At 49.1% G+C, this 21,492-nt stretch overlaps 1 protein-coding gene across 2 annotated transcripts in view; it reads right to left on the bottom strand.

Moving 5' to 3' along the window:
• LOC144943990 (RNA-binding protein Nova-1-like) overlaps positions 1–21,492 on the bottom strand; it is a 62,036-nt gene that overhangs the window by 3,522 nt on the left and 37,022 nt on the right. The window contains exons 4-5 of one of the 2 annotated variants that reach the window (XR_013639549.1): positions 12,626–12,862; positions 9,984–11,214 (exon numbers count right to left, since the gene is read on the bottom strand). Coding sequence is in view for 1 of the 2 variants with exons in the window: in XM_078871937.1 (XP_078728063.1) it covers positions 10,048–11,214; positions 12,626–12,862 (1,404 nt within the window). In the remaining variant the exon portion in view is untranslated. Of the gene's footprint in view, positions 1–9,764; positions 11,215–12,625; positions 12,863–21,492 lie in introns of those variants that run through there. The other variant, XM_078871937.1, reaches the window with a different exon arrangement.

Genomic DNA, 21,492 nt, shown 5'->3' with positions numbered 1-21,492 from the left:
TTTTTACATATACGGGGAGATGATGTCACGTTGGTTTATAAGACTATGGGAGGGTTAAAAATCGTAAAAGTTAATTTAAACTTTAATGATTTATCTTCATATCTAGTTTATTTTTGGGGTTAGATCGTTCAGGTATAATGATCAAATGCAAAATAGACTAATTATGAATTGTATCGATCGTGAGAGTCTACATTTAAAATGAGATTATATTTAAATTGTAATTACTTTATATTCACACATGTGCATCTTGAATATTTCAGTGATAATTGCCGTTCAATTCCAAGCGATTTGCTCACAAGGAGATCATGATCAGAACGTTCAACAATGTTTAATTTCAAACCCTAATTAAGTATAAATGACACTTGAAACTGAGTAATTGTAGAATAAATCCTTAATTATTACAAATAAAATCGTAAAAAGTGCATGTTGGAATTTTGCTGTGAAATGAGATTGTTGATTTACGTACACACACTAATGGCCAAACATCCCAATATAGAACCCCAGAGCTTGGACGATTGTTGCAAGTGGTTCTGACCACCCTTCCCGAACAAAATTATAATAAGCTAACATTTATAAATATATGAAAAGAAGATGAAATTGTAAACATTTAAAAGTGACGTACATAGCTTCATATTTTAGACAAAATAGCTGACATAATTACCGTTGATCGAGACATCGGTACATTTTAACTCCACAAATCTGATTTTAAAAAATGACGTGTTAGCCAAGAAAACACCGTGAATTATGCCCACGCATGTTGACAGTGTTTTTAACTCGTTAAATAAATTACGAGTTAAAAACACATTCAACTAAACTTTAATCACGGATCCCGCGGATTGGCGGAAGAGAGACAATGTCGTGAATAAGTGGCGTTGGTCACTGCTGGTGTAGGGGCTGCGTTGAATTGAAAAAACCCCACAGCGTAATGCACGGACATGTTATATGCAGATGCGTATGTATATGCACATGTATGCATGTTCAAATGTAGATGCATCATACGTGGCTTGTGACGATGTACACATGGGCTGCTTGTGTTCTTCGTCATACGTGCCCTGTGGAAGGTAGCTGGCTCGCATTTCCTGCCCTTAGCCAACTCATCTCCATCGGTGGCCCTGAGCCAGTAGTGGAAATTCCACATTTCTGTGACGGGGTCGAGTATGTCCATAGGTCAATCGCTGTTTTGCTTCCCGCAGAGTGGGACTCATTTTATCCACCACAGGGAGATGATGATGATGGGTTGAACTTGGAGTGCCACCTGACCAGATCAACTTCAGGTAAAGGTGCAGCCCTGCAATTGCTTGCTCACGCCACTGCCGGCGGAAGAGCCTTCACTCGAGAGAAACGTGGCCTACTCTTTCGCGGTGCTCTAATTCCTTCACCTTTGACCTTACATTTCCTATCATTGTTGTTATTATTGTTCTCTCATCATCGATTTTGTTAATGAGGGTCGTGTTAATGATGAGGTTGGGGGGGGGGGTGCTTTGAGTCGGCGCTGGGCAAGCTGTTAGCACACTCATAATGAGAAGCTCGTGGCGACGGGGATTAGGGGTGTACATCGGCGCAATGTGTGCACATGCGCTGCCTCATCTTTGTCATCATCAGCAGCCACCGTTGCCCGGCTGGATAACTCCCAAGTGGCTGGGGTCACCTGAATTCCCAGCATGCACAGGGTAAAGGTGCAGCCCTTTAAATTGCTCGTCTGGGCCAACCGTTGGCAGGACGTCCTCTGCTCGGATGGAGCTCTGGAGAGGCCCCTGCTACGGGGTATTTTGGCCTTCTCTTCCACCACGGCCAGACGTCGTCTCGGAAGAGGTGAGAGTAACCACACTTTACCCCGCCACACACGGCCATCCGGTCGGCGCGACTGCGCCAGTGTGTAAATATCATTAATTTACGTTAATATTTTAACGCTAAATTCGTATCTTTGGCTTTCCTTAATTGCAGCTGAGCGAGCCGGCTTCAAGCCTTTTCGGTACACTCCGTGAGTCGCACGTGAGAACGAGTATCGCTTGGGTATCGGCTCTCGTGAACGGTTTGATTCGTTCTGCTCTCTCGTTAGGGTCGGGTGCGTGCATGGCTGGCACCTTGACACGAAACGTGGCTCCATCCATCATCGGTTATCCGCTCACGTTCTATCGCTAAAACCCACGTGCTCGCCTGAGATTCGCATCGGCATTCATTGACCAAATAATTGTTTGGTTATATATACCGGATCTATATTAATAGCCTCAGTGTCTAAGGCCAGGAGGGTGTTGGAGAGTTTAATTAGCCTCTTGATTTCCGTTAAAAAATAGAAATGAGTGGCATTTTTACAAGCGACGTTTAAAGATGAGATTTGAGAAGTCAGTCACTTGAGTTACAGCAGCCAGCAACAGCTACCAGACTCTGGGACAAGATGAGAGGTGACAAACACACAAACACACATACGCACACCAACAAAGGAAAATATCCTCCAATGTAGCCTTTGCAACTGTTAGGGCAAGTGCTGTTCGTGAGATCCTATTAAAACCGAAATGGTGCAACGAGAGAGAGAGAGTGGCGTCCACTTTGTCTTCCCAGTGCTGATAGTTTCACATACTGCGCCAGGTAGTATTTTTTGTGAAAGCTGATTCAACCTCGGCAAAGACCATGACCCGATTTGATATGACATGCCAGTGATGTTGATCGTAGCTGAGAATCAGGAGCCCAAGTTTGCCAAGATCATCACCTCCAGCGAGACTCAAACTCAAGTTTTGCTGGCTTCATTAGAGAGGTAACAAGTCACATCCTCGGTGATTTAGTGAATTGTCAGGACTCGAGGTCACAATGCGATCTACTTCTCGTTTGTTTTTCTCCCTGTGCTGACGGTGGCTGCACGATTTCCACGAACCAACCTTATGCAAGATACGACGCGAGTGGGAACTACTCTGGGGCTCACTCGTGCAATGCATGTACGTGGTGAGCCTAAGAATCGATGTTAATCACGTTGCTTAGAAGGGATGGCTGATGGTCAAGCATCGTGAGGTTCAAGAATAATCGAGTGGCAGACGAGGAATGCAATTCATTCAAAAGGATGTTAATTGCGCAAGACTGAGCGATGAAAATCAGCTTGTGCGCAGGATCAGTACATCACAGGACCGCAAAAGTTGGTGGCAGTTTGGAATGACCTTCACCCAGCGGTGGACCGAACATGGCTCGTGATCATGATGATTAATCGTTACATCCCTAATGCTCTCACATGCCGTATTAACAATCACATTCACGGACGGACACAAATGCATACAATGGACCAAGTGTCTGCTGATGCTGTTGCTGCTGCCGCTGCTGCCGCTGCTGCTGCTGATGATGATTATTATGATCGGTAACGTGGCTATCGAGTGCACAGGCGGTGCAACTGCACCAGAAGCCGTGGCTACGATGGTGCCGAGTCACCAGGCGACGACGTAGCGGAGGTTCAATTGGACAGGACTGGTGAGGGCCCCAATCCAATTCCCTGCACCAGGGCAATATGCCGCTAAGACCTGATGAGGACTGCACCGTTGCTGCTATTGCTGCTCACGATCATAATCGTACTGCTGCTGCCACTATCGCTGCTGCTGCTGCTGATGGAGCCACTGTCGCGTCGTCATCACCTGGGTTGTTACCGGGTGGCTATGGCACCGCACGCGCACACGCTCACTCGCTCGCTCACTCCGATGGACATGCGGGTTTGAAATAAATGAGACAGAGGCGTGGCGTGATGCGATGGTAAAAGCACATTTATACGACAACCGTGCGAGAACAGAACAAGGTGCGAGACGGCAAAGGGAGCAGCGCACTCTGTGGTCGATAGGTCCTCCGTTCTTATTTCCTTTAAAAACTAAAAAAAAAATGTATTCCAAAAAAAATGACAAGTCGATTTAAATAATAATAATAATCCCAGCAAGGGCTGACCCAGCCAGAGATGTTTGTCACCGCCAGCCCGAGAAACTCTCCGCAGGTTTTGTGCCTTCGTTTGGCTCTTACGAATCTTGCGAGCCTCCTCCACTCTTGAGTTGTAAAAATATTTAAGAATAGTCTTGCATTATGCCATGCAGAATTTCAGTGGTATAGATACCACGTATAACACTCGTGCATCAACACGTACACACACACACACGCTACATACACTCACATAACACACACAAAGATTCCCCGCATAGCCTTTAACAGGCTGTTGAGGCAAGTGCTCTTAGCGAGCACCTATGAAGGCCGGCACGGCACACGAGGGGGTGGGTGGCCAACACCATGGCCGGCCGCCTTTGCCGTTGTTTACACACCGCTCCAGGTACCCATTTAAGATTGAGTCTACCTATAGGAGGCCCGTGACTGGTTAAAATATTCGCGACAGTTATTGATCGTGAGCGGCAATCAAACTCAGGTGGCCAGGTTCGTAGCGCAGTGCTCTAACCACTTCACCACTGCTCACCACACAGACGGAGACCCACATGCGTACACACTCAGAAAAACTGGACAGTTAATCTAAAACCACACTTGTAGTTGTATACCTTGATGAGTCAAATGTGTTCAGTTTTCCTGCAAACAAATGATCACGTGGTCAGTTGAAAAAATAAACTGAAATCATAAAAAAACAAAACTCCAGTTATCATGTCAGGGGTCGGTGAATAATTCCTGGTTCCATAACTCCACGCTAGAGGCCCTAGGTCACGATGTAGTCAACGCGCGCACACACACACACACCGTAAACCTGATCACGACAGGACGAGTCAACCTGCAAAGATGACACTCAAAAGTACTTTAAAACTAACAAAGTCCAATAGTTTCTTCCTCTTCTTAAGTTCCATTTTTAATAAATAAACGACGACTAATCACTAACAGTACCGCTCGCAATCGATCGCAATTTTTCATTTGCAAATAACTTAACTCTCACGGACAGCGTCGGAGACGTGAGGGCAATAAGGGAGTGGTGCTGACAGCAAAATGAGAGCACAAGCTGCGAATGTTTCACTTTCTCGTCGGGGGCGCAGTTTTTTTTCGTCTTGTTTTTTGTTTCCCAAATCGAAGAGCGAAAACGCCGCCACGACACCGCCCACGTGGAGAACCCAGCGTGGGATTGTGAAGCGGTTTTGATCGATTGGCTTTGATCCCTCGCCCGAATTATTCGGGTCGCTGCCAGATGTCACACAACGCTGTAAGTGGTGGGCACGGCCAGAGTAAGAGAGGCCACAGTAAGAGAGCGGTGTGCCGGGTGCGGAAACAAATATTATTTGGGCCGCCGACAAGAACAGCTCAGAGCTGAGATTAAGCCCTGGATACGAGCAAGCAAGCCAAGCGAAGCTCTGGACGCAAAAGCTGCCAAAACAAAAAAACCCGCTTGCTTCGTCAGTCCTCGTCAAGCACAGGTTGCGCACAACGTGTTGACGGAGGCCTCTGTACGACGATGGGGAAGGGACGAATGGTGGAGGGTGGCACAGAAACATCCGCCGTGGCAGGAAGCATGGGTGGAAGGGACGAAGGGAGCGGAGGAGAGCCCGTCGGAGCGTGCCGTACGGATTGGAGACTCGTAAAGACGGATCGGCGCGGGATAACTCGGGTGTAGGCGGAGACGTGTTTGTCTGACGGACGAATACGCGGTAAGTAGCGCAATCTAGGCGCTTCCTATAGTCAGTGTGTGTGCGCGCAGGGCTGCTGCGGAATTTCTAATCAGTGATGATGTCGAACTGGCATCAATCACCGTTCACAACTCTTGTTCGTATTTGTCCGTAAATTTTGCTTGTGAAATTTTTCTTTAAATAATAAATTCCTTCAGCATGAAAACAACGAGCAAGCCAATCAGAGATTCATCTGCAGCTACGGGAAAAGTGTACGCAAAATAAAATAGGTAATCCGTGAAAAAAAATACATACCGATATTGTACCGTGAACAACTGGACGTCCATATAAATAGCATGAACATTACACGTACGGCTATCGAGTTTGTACAACTAACAAAAACAAGAAACCGAGTGAGCGTTCGGATTAAGGACTGCGGTTGGGAGGGAGGTGATATCATTTTGTAGTCGCACTCACCCAACGCGGTGGAGAGAGAGAATGACACGGGCTTCGCAACCCTCGCTCCACACGTCGTCGCCTCAGAGGTCAATATACGAACCGTACTTGGAAAAATAACACGGCGACTTTTACCATTTTTAAGGGTCATGAGCTACACATTTTATAGATATAAAAAGAAACTACCAGTGCCCTACTTGGCTAGATTTTTATATATTTTTAGAATTATATTTTGGGAGTGCGGCGCTAAAAATTGAAAAACGACACCAACAACGTTTGATATGATAGATCGGCGCCGTAACGCCATCGCACCACCACCCAGCGTCTTGCTCAACGCGCACACTTTACAGCCGAGATGAGTGGACGCTTCGAAACATAGCGGGATTCCGTCGCCTCGAATTATGCGAAGAGTTGCGTTGCTACTCTTGTTACGTGTGGGCTGGAGCCAATTTTGTTTGTCATTATTTCAGTAGTTTGCGAGTGAAGCAACAATAGTAGCGTTTAGCAAAATAAAACAAATATATTAATGTCCGTTGCAGTGTAGTCTTTTGGGCATTCAATAGTGCAATATTGAGGCAAGTGATGATTACTAAAAATGGGCGAACCCATTCCGAGTGCGCCTCGTACAAGCGGCCGAGAGAGGAACGCAGTGACACCCCCCCCCCTCCACCGTGAGGGCTGCCCCCACTCGTTGCGAAATGAAATCTAAAACAAATATTATATTTATGTGATCGTTGAATGCTTGAGTCTCGATAATTCATCAGCACGCGATGGCGAGATGGTGGGGTGGCGGCGGGGGGGAGATAATTCGTCCCACTCATACTTTTGACTCAAGACTGGAGTGATGTCATTCGAGTGCTATGGTGTTGGGGCCCAACACTGACTTCAAACGATAATGATTCGCATTTGCAGGGCCCTTAAAATTAATCGGCAAACTTATCACGTCTCGTGTCAGACGTTCCACTGCTCAGCTGTAGTTTTAGCGTCGGGGCCGTCTTTGATGGTCAGCTGTTCCTGTTTTTTTTATTGATGAACCTGCAGCCTTGTGGTCTGCAAGCCCAGGACGCAGCCTTGTGCGCGTGTGTGTCTGTGTATCTAGAGGGTAAGAGCCGTTTGTGTTGTGCCTCGAGTCGACCACTGAGGCAAAGCAAAACACTGCTCAGAAGAATACTAGAACCACGTATGCTACGGGCAGTACATAATCTCTTAAAGCCCCATCGCACGGCGTATGTTCACGGGAAAATCTACATCTCTTCGACGCTGTCTTGAGAGATCACTGTCGCTGTAGAAATATTCTCTATTGTTATCGAGCCAGAGTGTAGAGTGTACATAAAAGATATTCGAGCTGCTAGCAAAAAGCTTGGACACACACGACGTACGCACGGAATTCACAATTCCTCGGTATAGAAAATACTGACTTGTATATCTGGTAATTGCTGTAAATATTATTATTAGTTTTTATTACATTATCATGATTATTACTATTACGATCCTTATCCATTCATATTTTTTTTGCAAAGATATTCTTGGCACGTAAGCACATATTTGTTAAAATTTGTATTTATAATCATTAGTTTAAAGATTAAATTACACAATTAAACTGTAAACTGATTAGTCTTAATAACAGTATTTGGCAGGTCTTGGCATTTTACAAAATTAAATAACATCACTGTCTCAACGCTTAATTCGATCAACAATTGCTGAACGGAATCGAAACGTTGAAAATGAAAGTTTAGTGTTTTTGACGTTGACGAGATTTTTTCCATCAAACTAGTCTGGCTGTCTATCGCTCCATCCAAACTGGTTCATAGTGTGAAGTCACATGTCTCGATTGAAATTTTACTTTTTTTGTCAGGTAAATATTATTTAATGATCCTATTGCACTTTTGCGACTTGCCCAAGAAGGTCGTCTCGTGCTCCGCTATGCCTAACACAAGGGGTCCGCTATGCCTAACACAAGGGGGGGGCGGGGCGAGGGGGTCAGGGTTCAAGTCTGTCGACGAATGTCACGTGAGGACCTCGTCGATTTCACGAGGTACCTTCTCCCAGCAAACTTAGACGACCCTCATTTTTACCCCGGCCCAAAGAAAAAAAAAACCCATTGTGGTCATGTAACAAAACTAAAATTGCCCTCCCAAAAAAAACCATCCGTCACATAAATATGAATGTATTAATGTATAATACAGTGTATATAAAATGAAACAAATAAAAACATCCATTCTCGAGAAGACGTTTAAAAAAAAAAGTACAATAAGTTGAATGTAAAAACGCGTAATGTTAAATTACAAAATGAATGTTCTAACGAAATCCACGCGGGAAAATAAAAGTAATCGTTAAAAAACAAAACTTACAAACACACCGAGCATCTGGCCATGATCGTAATACTAACGTTCAAGTTAGTGGTCGTTTCACCGAGTAAAAACAAAAAGAAAACATGAGCACGTACCGCTACATACGTAATGTTAACGACTCATACGTAATGTGACCCGGTTACGAAAGGTTAACTTTGCAAAAACTGCGGCTGCAACGGAATCAATCCACAGACACAGCTGGGGACTGCCGTTGGTGGATGGCTGATGGCCGATGGCCGGGCTCATCTAGGATCAACGAGCACCTCAGCGCTCTTGGGTCGAGGATTTTCAAGCGAACGGTGACGACAGTGACAAGACCGCGCATCGTCAGCGTTCTTCTCCCAGCCGAACGTTAAAATGAGAAACCCCATGGTGTGGAAACGGAAAACGTTTTCACGAAATGTGAAATCACTGATTGAACACGGCCGCTACGGGATCGCGCACAGTTCACAACGACGGGGATCGAAACGTCGGCAGCAGTCGTATTCGCGGTTGTAGTCAGGGGGAGCACTTGTTCACGGTAGTCTAGACACTCACCACTGTCATGCTGAAAGAATAAAATGTAAAAGTCGGCTGAAATGTCCGGTATGCTAAAAAAAAAAGTGGCATGTTTTTTTTTCAATACGTACAATTTTTTCTATTTTTTTTTACATTTTTTTGTTGTTGCCATTCAAAGGAGAAACGAAAAGCATCACAAAAATAGAGGGGAAAATTTACTCAACGATAAACTACGGAAATGCCGCTACAGCGAGCCGCCCACTGTCACTCCACCTGTGGCGAGCAGAAAGGAACCGTGAGGAGCGAGCGAGGAGGAGGAGAGAGTAAAGTCTACGCACGAACCGAATCTAAAACGCGTTTTCCAGTTTTTATCGTAATCGATAAAGAGACCGCGAGCTTTAGACATCGACGGCGCGTTCGCGTTTGCGCCACCTCACGCGGGCGGCGCCATTGTTCGCTTTCGAACGTCGATGCTGTCGCTCTTCCACTACGCCTCTTGCCGACGACGCCTGCCCAGCCCGGCACACGCGCGGGCGGGCGGGCGGGCGGGCAGGCGAACTCTGGCGACGCAAGAAGCCAACTGGAAAACTAACACAAGGTAAACGAACCGGACTTTCCCGACAAGCGTAAAAACAAAAGTTAGTCACATTCAGCACAAACACAGGGAAAACAATTCGTCATCATAATCCGAGCATAATAACATCTACAAGCCTCGACCTCTGACCCCTGAGCCCTGGGACAATCAACGGCACCGAAGCCGCGTAGGCTGTTGTCATCTCCCCCCCCACCCCCCTGCCTCGCATCCCCCCCCCCCCCACTTCACACCCCACCCCCCCGCTTCACATCCCCCCCCCCTGCTTCACATCTCCCCCCCGCTTCACACCCCCCCCCCCCCCGCTTCACTTCCCCCCCCATCCTACCCGGGGCGAAAATTGCAACAGCAACGATGACGAAACCGTCGTCGCACAGCGTGCCCGTAAAGGTATCGCCCATTACTGCTCATGAATTGTGATTGGACAGCGGGTTGAACACGACTCAAACCACTGCGCAATAAAATTCAACAATGGGCGGTGCATTTACGGACACCCTGTATCATTTTCGTTGGTTCCGCTCATATCCGAGCCCCTACCTGTAAACCACCACCGCCTCCAGCACCATGGGCTGTGGGCCGCGGGCTGCACGCCAGCCCTCCGCTAGCCGACCTTCTGCGGGTTGACGGCCCGCAGGCCCTGCTCGTACTGCAGCCGCTGCGTGATGAGGTACTGCGCGGCGTGCGTGGACGCCGGCGGGCCTGTGATGGTCACCCTTCGGTTGCGCGTGCCCGGCACGAAGTCGCCCTTCTTGGAGATCTGTATGCGCGCGCCCGTCACCTCCTGGTACTCCACCAGCGTCTTCCCGCCCTTGCCCAGGATGGCGCCCACCAGCGTCTCCGGCACGTTAATCTCCACCGCCGTTCCGGACGCCACCGCCGCCGCCGCCGCTGCCGCCGCCGAATCCTTGTCGGGCTCGGCCGACGCCGGGGCTGCATGGCCGTGCTTGCTGCCACCGCCGCCACCGGTGGTTGCGGCGAGGAGTGCGCCGGCCATGAGCGGCGAGGAGCCGTACGGCCCCCCGCCTCCGCCGCCGCCGCCGCAGCCGCCTCCCCCGCCGGCCGCGCCGACGGGGGCGATGCCGGCGAGGGGGTATGGCGACCCGGCGCCCACCGGCGGCGCCGCGCCGGCCATGGCGGCGGGGTCGCCGTATCCGGCCAGGAGGTTGGCGGCCGCCAGGTTGGAGCCCAGCATGGCGGCAGCGGCCGCGGCCGCCGAGGGCATGGACGGCACCGAGAGCGGCACGGCGCCGGGAGCCCCGCCCCCGCCGCCGTGGTGATGGTGGTGAGCGGCGTGGTGAGCGTGGTGGTGGTGGTGGTGCGCGTGAGCCTGCGCCGCCGCCACCGCTGCGGCCGTGGCCGGGCTGGTGAGGCCCAGGGTCAGGCCCGGGTGTCCCGCGGCGGCGGCCGAGGACGGCAGGCCGTAGCCGTAGCCCGCCAGCGTGCTGAGCGCCGACGAGATGGCCACCAGGTGGTCCGTGCCGCCGAAGCACGTGGGGAGCACGGCGGTCTGGAAGGGCGAGACGCCGGCCGCCGCTGCCAGGCCCGAGTGGCCGAAGAGGCTGGCGGTGAGGGCCGCGGGCAGCACGTCCGCCTGGCCCACGCCGGGCGTGGGGCCCGCGTAGGGGGAGCCGGTGGGGTTGGCGTTGGCCACGGGCCCTGTGATGCCGGCGTAGCTCACGTTAAGGCAGCTGCCGCTCTGCGGGTCCTCCTGGATCTTCTGCACGATGAGCTGCACAGCGCGGCGCGCCTGCTCGCGCTCGCCGCTCACCTGAACCACGGTGTTGGGGGGGGGGGAGGGGGGGAGTGTGCGCATTTGTGTCCTTGTTATTGCCAGGGTCTGTCTGAGTCGACCACCTACTGCAGTTGACCAGGGACTGGTTTAATTGCTCAATCTCTAGGAACGTGAACAACTACGGTCCCTGGATGTACGACGCCCAACTCTGCACTTCAGCAGCTTCCTTCTCGACATCTCCGCTCTGCTCCACACCTCCCCCCCCCCCCCCCGATTCTCACTTCCCCAGCAGCCCACGCGTCGGCAACGTTGGGGGCATCGGCAGCGTCATTAGCCTGGCAGCCCCATCATGTTTCGGGGGAGGGGGGGGCCGTGGATGGTTGGAGGGGGTGGAGCCCCCCACCTCCCCCGAACTATATGCAGCTTGGCCTCCGTCTTAATGACTACAGTCAAGTCAACAAAGAAACTGTTACAAACATTCGGCAATGCGCGACGCGGCGCCCTTTCCTCGTGTACCGAGGAGGCGCGCGAGCCACGGCACCATAAACAAGTGACGATTGTGTTTAGCATCTTGCGTTCGTTTAAACAACAACGAAGACGACGATTAACAAACACTCGATAAGTTCGTCAGGGACACCAATATGCGACGTTTCGGGCAATGGCATTTCTTCCCAGCGGAGACATCTTTCTCTGCCTTATTGCTGACGAATGTGGCGAGTTTTATTACGCTAGATTAAAATCGGTGCTACACATTCTCGAGAAGCACATGCACCCCCCCTTACCCCAATTTCTTAAGCAAAGTCATGCTACAGAGTTGGGTGGTTGCAGAACTGTCAAACATAAAAAATAAAGTAATTTGCTCGAGCCAACTTTTGTGAATGCAATCGTTTTTATCCCCGATTTCTATTCACTTAATTGTGCTGTACGTCATCTCACGTTACCGCTTCTGCCATTTCACGGATTGCAAAAATCCACCCCTGAACCGGACCGGTGGCACTGGAACCAGCGGCATTATTTCGATTATTTTGCTACTATAAATGTCCGAATGATAAGCCACTTTGTCGAGGTATCATCTGTGGCCAGGTCACTTCTGAAAAATAAGTTAATACCTCGGTGGGCTTTGGCTGGTAGGATGGGTATGGTTTCGTTTTGTTGTATGTTTATGGCTCATGATGTTTCGGAGGCAACACAAGCTTCCGTCTTCAGGTGGAACCATCACAGCACGATTGCTGTATCAAGTCACAGCACGATTGCTGTATTACTGTGACGGTTCCACCTGAAGACGGAAGTTTGTGTTGCCTCCGAAACGTCGTGATTTTTTATTTAACTTTTATTAATTTTAATTTTCTTTTTTACCTACGTGACTTTACCGAAAAAACCTAAGAGTATGAATCCTTGCAGTCACGAAAGCTTTAAATCGAAAAATACTGATTTTGATCCTGCTCACCGTCACGACGCGCTCCTGCAGGCCACCAAGCGCCACGCCGGGCGGCCCACCGCCCGCGGCCGCGGCGGCCGCAGCGGCGGCAGCGGCCGCCACCACGCCGCCCGCCACCAGCATGCCGCCCTCCGGCTTCTGCGACAGCTGCACCCAGGCCCCCGACTGCTCCATGATCCACTTAACGGTGGCGCCGCCCTTGCCGATGAGAAGGCCCGCCGTCGTGTTGGGCACGATGACCTTGGCCTGCGCGGCGGCGAAACGGGGGGGGGGGCGGCAGAACGCGGGGGACAGGGAACGCGGGAAGGGAGACAAGGGGTTACGTTGGCATGCAGGATTATCTGTGTAAGGCACTACCACGAGAGTACAAGGTACCACCTATGCATAATAATGTTATTGTACCCTACATTCCTATAAACACGTTTATGGGATTTATGGGGCACGAAGAGCACAAAGAAGGTGGGGGGTGGATGTGGCGTGCCAAACGGCACAACTGGACTTTCCGGGATGAAATTTACGAACCGCCTGTGTCTAATCCATCAACACGCTCAACCCAGCTCGCCCACTCCGGGGGAATACCGCAAACCTTCCATTGTGCTAATCCATCAACACGCTCTTCTGCCAGCGTTGCTGTAAGCAAGCAATTGAAAGGCTGCACCTTTATCATTCTCAATAATAGTGATATATTTAATCAGGAGGGTCACGCAGCCTTTCTGGTCAATTCCTTATTGAGTATGCTTGCAGAAAGTGGAGCATCCATAGGAATACCCACATGTGAGGAGATAACACTCCGTGCAGACAATTTCACGAACCCTAAAGTCCACTGAGCTATTAACCGTTTTTCAGAAACGACCTGGCCATAAATGATAGCTCAAGGAAGTGGCTTATCTTGTGGAAATATATTGCAGCCACATAATTTAAACGCACGTTTCTAAATGTGGAGGGAAAAAACCGGAGGACACGGAGAAAAATCCACGTGGCCACGGGGAGAATATGCAAACTCCAAATATACAGCAGACGTCAGGGCCGGGACCAAACCCAGATGTCTACTGGACATCTCTGAAAAAGAGACTTCATAGCTAATCAGATTCCTTTTGTCTAAATACATACTCTGATTCTGACCTCCTGCATACCAGGCGAGGGAGATAACATCACACTGGTGTGGCCAGCACCACGCCTCCACCTCCGATTCTGAAAGATGTTCAACATACATACAATGGCTGCCTTCGTCTCCCCAGTGTCCCGAGAGACTGTTCACACACTGCTTCAGCCTACTCATTTACGGCTGAGTCGACCTTGGGGAGGCCCAGGACTGGTTCAGATAATCGTCACTGGTGTTGGCCGTGAACGGGAATCGAACTCGTTTCGCCAGGTCTGTAGTGCAGCGCGCGAACCACTGCACGACCGTGCGGACACACACACACACACGTGTGGATATGCGCATGTGGTGTGCATGTTAGCGTGTGTGTGCCTGCACCGCAATGGTTTGCGCACTGCGCTACAAACCCCTCGACCCGAGATTTTAATTCCGACGAATATTTCAAGCGGTCCTGGGCTTCCCCTAGGTTGACTCAGCCTCGAATGAGTACCTGATGCAGTGTGTAAACGCACTCTCTCAGGACACAAACATCATATCTGGGGAGACAAAGGCGGCCAGGCGTGGTCGTGACCACACCAGCCCTTTCGTGTCCCGGGGTCAGCCTTCACAGGTACTCAATTAGCGGAGGCGCAGGACCGGTACAGATATCCGTCACCCATGTTGGCTGCGAGCGGGCCACTGGATTCGTAACGCAGTGCGCTAACCACTGCGCCACCGCTCCGCGCGAGCACGCAACGCACGCTGCCATTTTTATGGACAGAATTCTTTTGTGAGCCACGCTATTCTGATACGCATAAAGGGAGGATTAAAATTCAGCCGGCTTTCCACACTGCAGACTGGGGGCATAGTGAATTGGTGGGGAGTGTGGGGGGGGGGGCGTTTAGGTGTAAGCTGCAGATCACGGAGAGGTGGTGGGGGAGATGGGAGGGAGGTTGCCGGTCGATCAAGAGACCAATGGCCACTGTTGCTTTGCCTCCAGGGATTAATCTCACAACGGCTCAGATTTACGATGCATTATGCTCTTATCTGGTCAAACCCATTCATCACATTGCGCCACCAACTCTGTTCATGCCTCTATCTGACCTACGTAATTATTGTCACTTATGATCAGTCCACTGCTGGATGAAGGCCTCCCCCCCCACCTCCCACACTGCCACTACTGCCGCCCCAAGCCGCGAAAGTCAGAGGGGTTTGTTTGACCATAAAGGGTACGCCACCACGGCTATCGCCGATCGGCAGAGTGTGGATACGTCGCCCGAGATGTCAGCCCAGCGTGGAAGAGTAGGCCAAAACATACACTCCCCCCCCCCGAGGTTGCCTCTATTGGAGGCCCTTCCGCCAGCGATGGCGTGAACAAGCGATTGCAGGGCTGCACCCTTTTGACTTTTCAATAATAACAGCAATGTAACGTCTTCAATAAGTAGGGTCACAACATTGTTTTTGGTCAATCCCTCATCGAGTAGTTCGCATGAAGTGGATCACCCAGAGGCGTACCCACACCGTATGAGGGGACAGCGCTCCGTGCGGACAGGTTCACGACACCCACTTGCTGTACCGCCACTCCTTGGCCTCCAAAGAGCCAGGTGGGTTTCTTTTGGGAGATTCATGCAAATCTCTGTGCGAACTACCGACACCTTGCAGGAAAGCACTGGATCAGTGGCCCAACTCAGTTCAGTTTCCTTGCGAGAGTTTTTTTTTTTTCCCACGTGGAGTAGGGCTTCATTTCAGCAAGTTCTATCGGGGTCGGTAACCCAACATAATTATAATTTTTTCTTGCCTGCACATCCAGTGTAGCTCTCACTGTGGCTGTGGCTACGAGTCACGTACCTATTTCAGTCTGTGAGAGAAGTCGACCGTGAGAATTTAAGCCCTGTACGGGAGGTGTGTGGGGGGAGCAGTGATGCATACCAGGAGCAATGGAGGATCCGAGCACTGGACTTAGGAAAAACGTTTATGGCAGTGGTTGTCAACATTTCTGGCATGGCGGGCCCCGTAGTCGAGACTCAACTTCGGCCACCGAAGCCACGGTGCACTGGAAGACCACGTATCCTCGCCTCGAATCACCGGCATTTGTTTCCATGCCATGTACCAGCGTGCCTGGTCGTCGCAACGTGGCGCCAAAGTTCCCCTATCAAATTCGAATCTTCTCCTGCACGGTATCCATGCCCTGGTCTACGGGACAAGAGACCAGGAACGTCATGACTGGCAGCAACTTGGCAACGGGTCGTTTGTTGTGGCATCGGCCAGATTAACCATACTGTCATTGCTTGAGTTCCAAAATAGAACGGGCAATGGCACAGGGTTACAGTGGGAGCGTAGGGGGCTGTTAGGTAATGAGTGAGAGTGGCCCGAGGTTTGATGTATGGTGAGAGGGGATCGAGGTGGGGGACTAGGGGCGATCGAGGCAGGGGGGCGCAAGGAGATTAGAGGAAGAAGAGAGCTGAATTGTGGTGGGAGGCAGGGAGACCGGCTCATTGGTGGTGGTGGTTGGGTGATGAAAGGCTACCACCATGGATGTTTCATCCCCTCCTTCTGTAACGGCCTTGAAAACAGCAGGAATCACGGTGCAGGGAGAGTTACCGTGAACGAGCGCAGTGACCTCTAACCCCATTCTCATTGTCACCGCACTGAACGACACGCCACCTCGCACTTTACCGACGTGCCGACTCATCGATTAAAACGGATTCCTTCCCCCCTTCGTCGGGCCCTGTCATGTCTCGGGCTGCTTTCGTTCCCTGCACCCCCTTAGTTCGGTGATCGGCACTTTGTATCGGGCTCGCATTGAGTTGTAATAAAAACCTTTTTTTTTATCCCATTTCTACGCCGCCACCGCTGGCTCTATCATTTTACCCCTTGATGAATTTGCTGATCGTGACTCTCTCTATTATTCTTCTCTTGTTTATATTTTTTAGATTTCGACTCAGCCCGGTACGTCGCACCGATCACAGACGTTATTCTTCTCTTCATTTTCTCCATTTTCTCTTTCCTGTCTTAGAACACAACGGAGTTTTACTTTGGACCCCTTCGTTTGTACCGAACACGGTGGACCGTTCTTGCGTACCGCATTTGCTTTGTTGTAGAAAATATGTGATTGACTTTTAAATTTATTCATATGCTCACAAGATATGAATATGTGTGGTACGACAAGTAATTATTAACGATTTATGCAAATGACATGCATATCATATGCAATATGGCTACATTGAGGAAATACAATGGACATAAATCTATACAAATTAGACAGAATACAATTATACAATACAAATAAAATGGTGTAAAAAAGAGAAAAATATACATGTAGGCTTTCATGACCAATATTCATAATCAATGTTTTTTTGGGTTATATTGTGAAAATAGAAATAAAGTAATCGATTTTTTTTAACCCCAAATTGTGATAACGCATAGAATTGCTGGTTGGGTGACTTTTTTAGATGCCGACTGTGACACACGTACCCCAGGCTGTTGGATAAAATATCTGTGAGAACGTTCGTCCATGCGTCGTCAATGCTTCAAATGCATGAAGCTAAAAAAAAACGAAGCCCGGGAACAAGGGGTTGATAAAAGTGGGCGAATGCCACTTACGTGGCAATCCTTATGAAGTGACTTCCCCCACCCACCCCATCCGGCCAAGCGCTCAAGGAATGTGGAATTTTAGACCGCAGTGGCTCAGATTCGCAAACAGACACGTTGCGCTGGCCCAGCGCTAATTTAAGCGACGAGACGCTTAGACTTTAATTTACAAATTCTGAATTCTCCCAAGGCGGCGTTAAGCCTGCCCTGCCGCCTGACCACCTGCCCATTTGAGCCTGGCAGAGAAGTTTGGACCATTCCCCCGTGGCTTCTCCCTCTCTCCTCGGCTTAAAGGCGGAGTTCGTCCCGTGGCTGCCGTCGCAGCTAAATTTACGTACGTCCCACGATATTCAAGTTATATTCGACCCAAGACGGCACAGTCCATTATTTGTGAGGAACGTGGCATGAGGGGGCTAAAGAAAGGGGTAGGCCAGGCGATGATGTTCTGTGCGACAAAGAAGGCATTTTGTCAGAGCGAGATGGAAGCAAAAATCTTATAAAAACGGCCGCTACACACGCATCTTTCATGAACAACAAACGAAAACAGTGGGCCTCGTTGTAAGAGACATGCACGCAGCTTAATTTGGCCTCTCGGGAATGAATATCCTTGATCTTGTGACAGAGTTAAATTAGAGATTAAATGTCTAAACATTTGTATCGGCGTAACTTAATCAACATCTCTGCCGCGGAAAGCCTCGGTGAGCCCTTGAGACCCCCCCCCTCCCCGGCGGCAGGGTCGTGATTGTTTGGAGGATTTTGGCCTTGGGAGTCCCCTCGGGTCGGACTGGTCAAGGCTCTGCGCCTCCTGCGTGGCCTTGAAACTGTGCAGCGCCATTTTACTGCAGAAACATTCACAACACGTGGCAATTCAGATGTTTCATTCTAAATATACACACGCACGCGCACGTATTGCCGTACGTAGATATACAGCGGTGCATGCCGCTGACGGGAGTGTTAAATTAAAGCGTTTACTCGTTCAATAATGTATTTCTCTTCACACCAAATTTAAATGATTCCCGCAGGGGCCCCGCGGTTGCCTTGGCGACGCGCGCGAGGAGGAGGAGGGGTGGCGAGTCGTAAGGCGGCCATTTTGTGTTTATTCCCTTGTTCTATTTTTTTTATTATTTTGCGTCCCCTTGGAGACGCACTTGACAACGCCGTTACCATAGCGACCGTCGGGGGCGGGGGGCGGGGGGCGGGGCGGGCACTTCGTTTTCACACTCGGAGCGAGTGGGAGAAAAGGCGAGGGAGCGAGAGGGATGAGAGGGATGGGGAGAGGCAAATGAGAGAGGGGGGGGGGGCACAGAAAGAGACAAGATAATTAATGTGTGACGAAATTGCGAAAAGAGCACAGTGAGAAAAACAAAGAATCGAGGTGATTTGGTAATTTCTTGTTCTCCCTGTGCTGATCCACAACCCCCACAATTCTGCTAATATATAATATTAATTTTCGCGCACCGTCACCCTGATAATATCTGAGTTCAGTGGGGAAATGTCGTGTAACTGTTCTTATTATGTGAATGAGGCGTTGCTAATTTATGTTGATACTCACGCGGGCTCGGTAGTTTAGAAAGAAATGATGAAGGTGACACAAACACGGAGAGAGGACGTGCCAAAAGAAGAGACGGATTGATACTAATACAGAGCGAGTGGGAAGGAGAGAGATTGATAGTGACAGGGGGTTAAGGGGCAAGCAGAAGTGACGAATTGATGATGGACACTTTATAAATTAAATTAGCTTTTTGTTGAACCGATTGATGAGAAGGGATGACACTGGGCTTCAAACAATTGCTATTTGAAAATGCGATTGGACGGAATTGCAAATGTATACATTCTTTACAAAAACACGTCTCAACTCAATCTCAGGAACAAATATTTACGCTGCATGTTTAATCACTCCTGGGGAGGGCAAGGCAAGGAGAACAAAGAAGAATCAGTCATGATTTGTCTGCAGCAGAGACGCAGTGTTAGCACAGAACTCCAAACCCGCTAACCCGAGTTTAATTCCTGGCCAGGATCAGTGCTGAGTGATATTTGAACCAGTCCTGCCCCCCCCCAGCACCCACCTTCACCAACCCACTGCCCAGCGTGGTGAAGTATGGTCAAACAACCCCCTTAACTGACATGGTGTGTATTCTAAGGTTTTCAGTAAAGTCACGTAGGTAAATAATTGTAATTAATAAAAGTAAAATAAAAATAAAATAAAAATCACGACGTTTCGGAGGCAACACAACCTTCCGTCTTCAGGTGGAACCGTCAAGTCTTTACTTGATACAGCAGTCGTGCTGTGACGGTTCCACCTGAATACGGAAGCTTGTGTTGCCTCCGAAACGTCGTGATTTTAAATTTATTTTTATTTTACTTTTAGTAATTTTAATTTTTTACCTACGTGACTTTACCGAAAACCTTAGAATATGAATCCTTGCAATCACGAAAGCTTCAAATCAAAAAAAAAATGACATGGTGTGGGCAGACCTTTGTCCAGCAGTGGATTGACAAAGGCATGACAATTATTGATCACGAATAATCATTATTCAATTTAATTATTAATATACATCTCGATTGTAATCAACAAGGATATTGTCCCACTTTTACTTTTGAAAACAGAGACAGACAGCCAAGTTTATATTAATCTATCATTATTTACTTAAATGAAAGTTGTTTGATGGATCAAACAAGACACAAATTTAAAGGTCGTTATATATTATGGAAAAGGTGCTTTTGGGGCACAGTGGATACAATTTAAGACGAAATAAGCTACGCGTGGCAAGTTCCATCCAATTCATAGACAGTTCTAATCAGGACCAGCTATAAAGTCACCGCAGCACGTGATGCCAACAGCAGCCGTTTAGCAGAGGAACCCAAATTAAAATTGGGAAAACAGTAATTTACCTCGGCTTATTCAAATACAATATTATTTGATTAAGTCAAGTTATTCTTCCTACATCTTATTGTAAATCCAGGGAGGGAGAGAGAGGGGGGCAGGCACAGTGCTGACATGGTGGGTGGGAGGGTGTGGACCCATACTGCATGGTTCAAAGCCTCCAATTTAAAATTTTCTATCTATTTCTGCGATTTCAACTTAGTTGCATTTTTGTTAAACCCTTGCTAATCGCGTCGCGTTCAGTTCTATATTTCCAGAGAGCATTTGCCAGGAGGCTTAGGGGTCAAGGGTCAAAGGTCGTAAGAGGTCAAAAGAAGAGGCCAAGAGAGGAAGTATAACTGGGGCTGTCGAGTGTGCAGGCGGTGCAACTGCACCGGAAACCCATCGCCTGGAGAGATTTGGACGGGGTTCCCCATTTAATTCCTTGCACCAGGGCCCATGTCCACCCAGTTACACCACTGAAGGAAGTGGTGATGATGCTGGTGGTGGTGATGATGATGCTGCTGATGATGATGATGCTGGTAGTGATGATGATGCTGATGATGATGCTGATGGTGAGGATGATAATCTTGATGATGACAAATAAACGTTAAGTATTTTTTTCAAGCCAAAGGAATTGAAAGACCACACAAAGGGCGCTTTCGGTTCATTTAAAAAAAGAACCCAGAAAAAATTGAGGGAAAAAATCGCAAATTGCAGAAGGAACGAGCAGTGGTTGCCGTGGTAATGGCCCGCCGTTGCCATGGTGACGCCTGCTGCACCGGTTAGAGCCAACCAATCAGGGAACTCTTCCCAGGGGGCCCTGCTGCCTCATCGAGGGGAAGGAGGGAATGTCAAGCAATCTGCCTGCACCCCATCCCCCATATTTACAACACTGAGCTTTCAGTTGTGTAAACGGAGGCGAAAAGGTTACATTTTCCCAGTCGTGTTGCGAAATGTCAGCAGAGAGCAGGAATAGCACACTTACTGATATCACTGTCAGTCTATACAGCATTGTATACACATATACAGAGCAATACCAGAATATGCGATTGCACGGTAAAATCACCAGGTATGCACCCGATCTCATCAGATCTCGGAAGCTAAGCAGGACATGCATTCATCCAGCAGAAGTGGATTGACCATGGCTCACGGTGGTGATGACGACGATGACTTAACGGCGCGCCGTATTGCGACGCGAAAGCAAAGGGGGACACCACAGACAACGAACGGGCAATGGAACGTGCTGAATTATCACGTGGTGAATTATGACGTGGTGAATTATAAAGTGGTGAATTATAACATACTGAATTATAACGTATTGAATGATCACGTACTGAATTA

This window comes from Lampetra fluviatilis, chromosome 33, assembly GCF_964198595.1.
Source record: "Lampetra fluviatilis chromosome 33, kcLamFluv1.1, whole genome shotgun sequence".
Classification (NCBI taxonomy): domain Eukaryota; kingdom Metazoa; phylum Chordata; class Hyperoartia; order Petromyzontiformes; family Petromyzontidae; genus Lampetra; species Lampetra fluviatilis.
The sequence above is the reverse complement of the archived record's forward strand: the minus strand, read 5'-3'. Positions and strand labels throughout refer to the sequence as shown.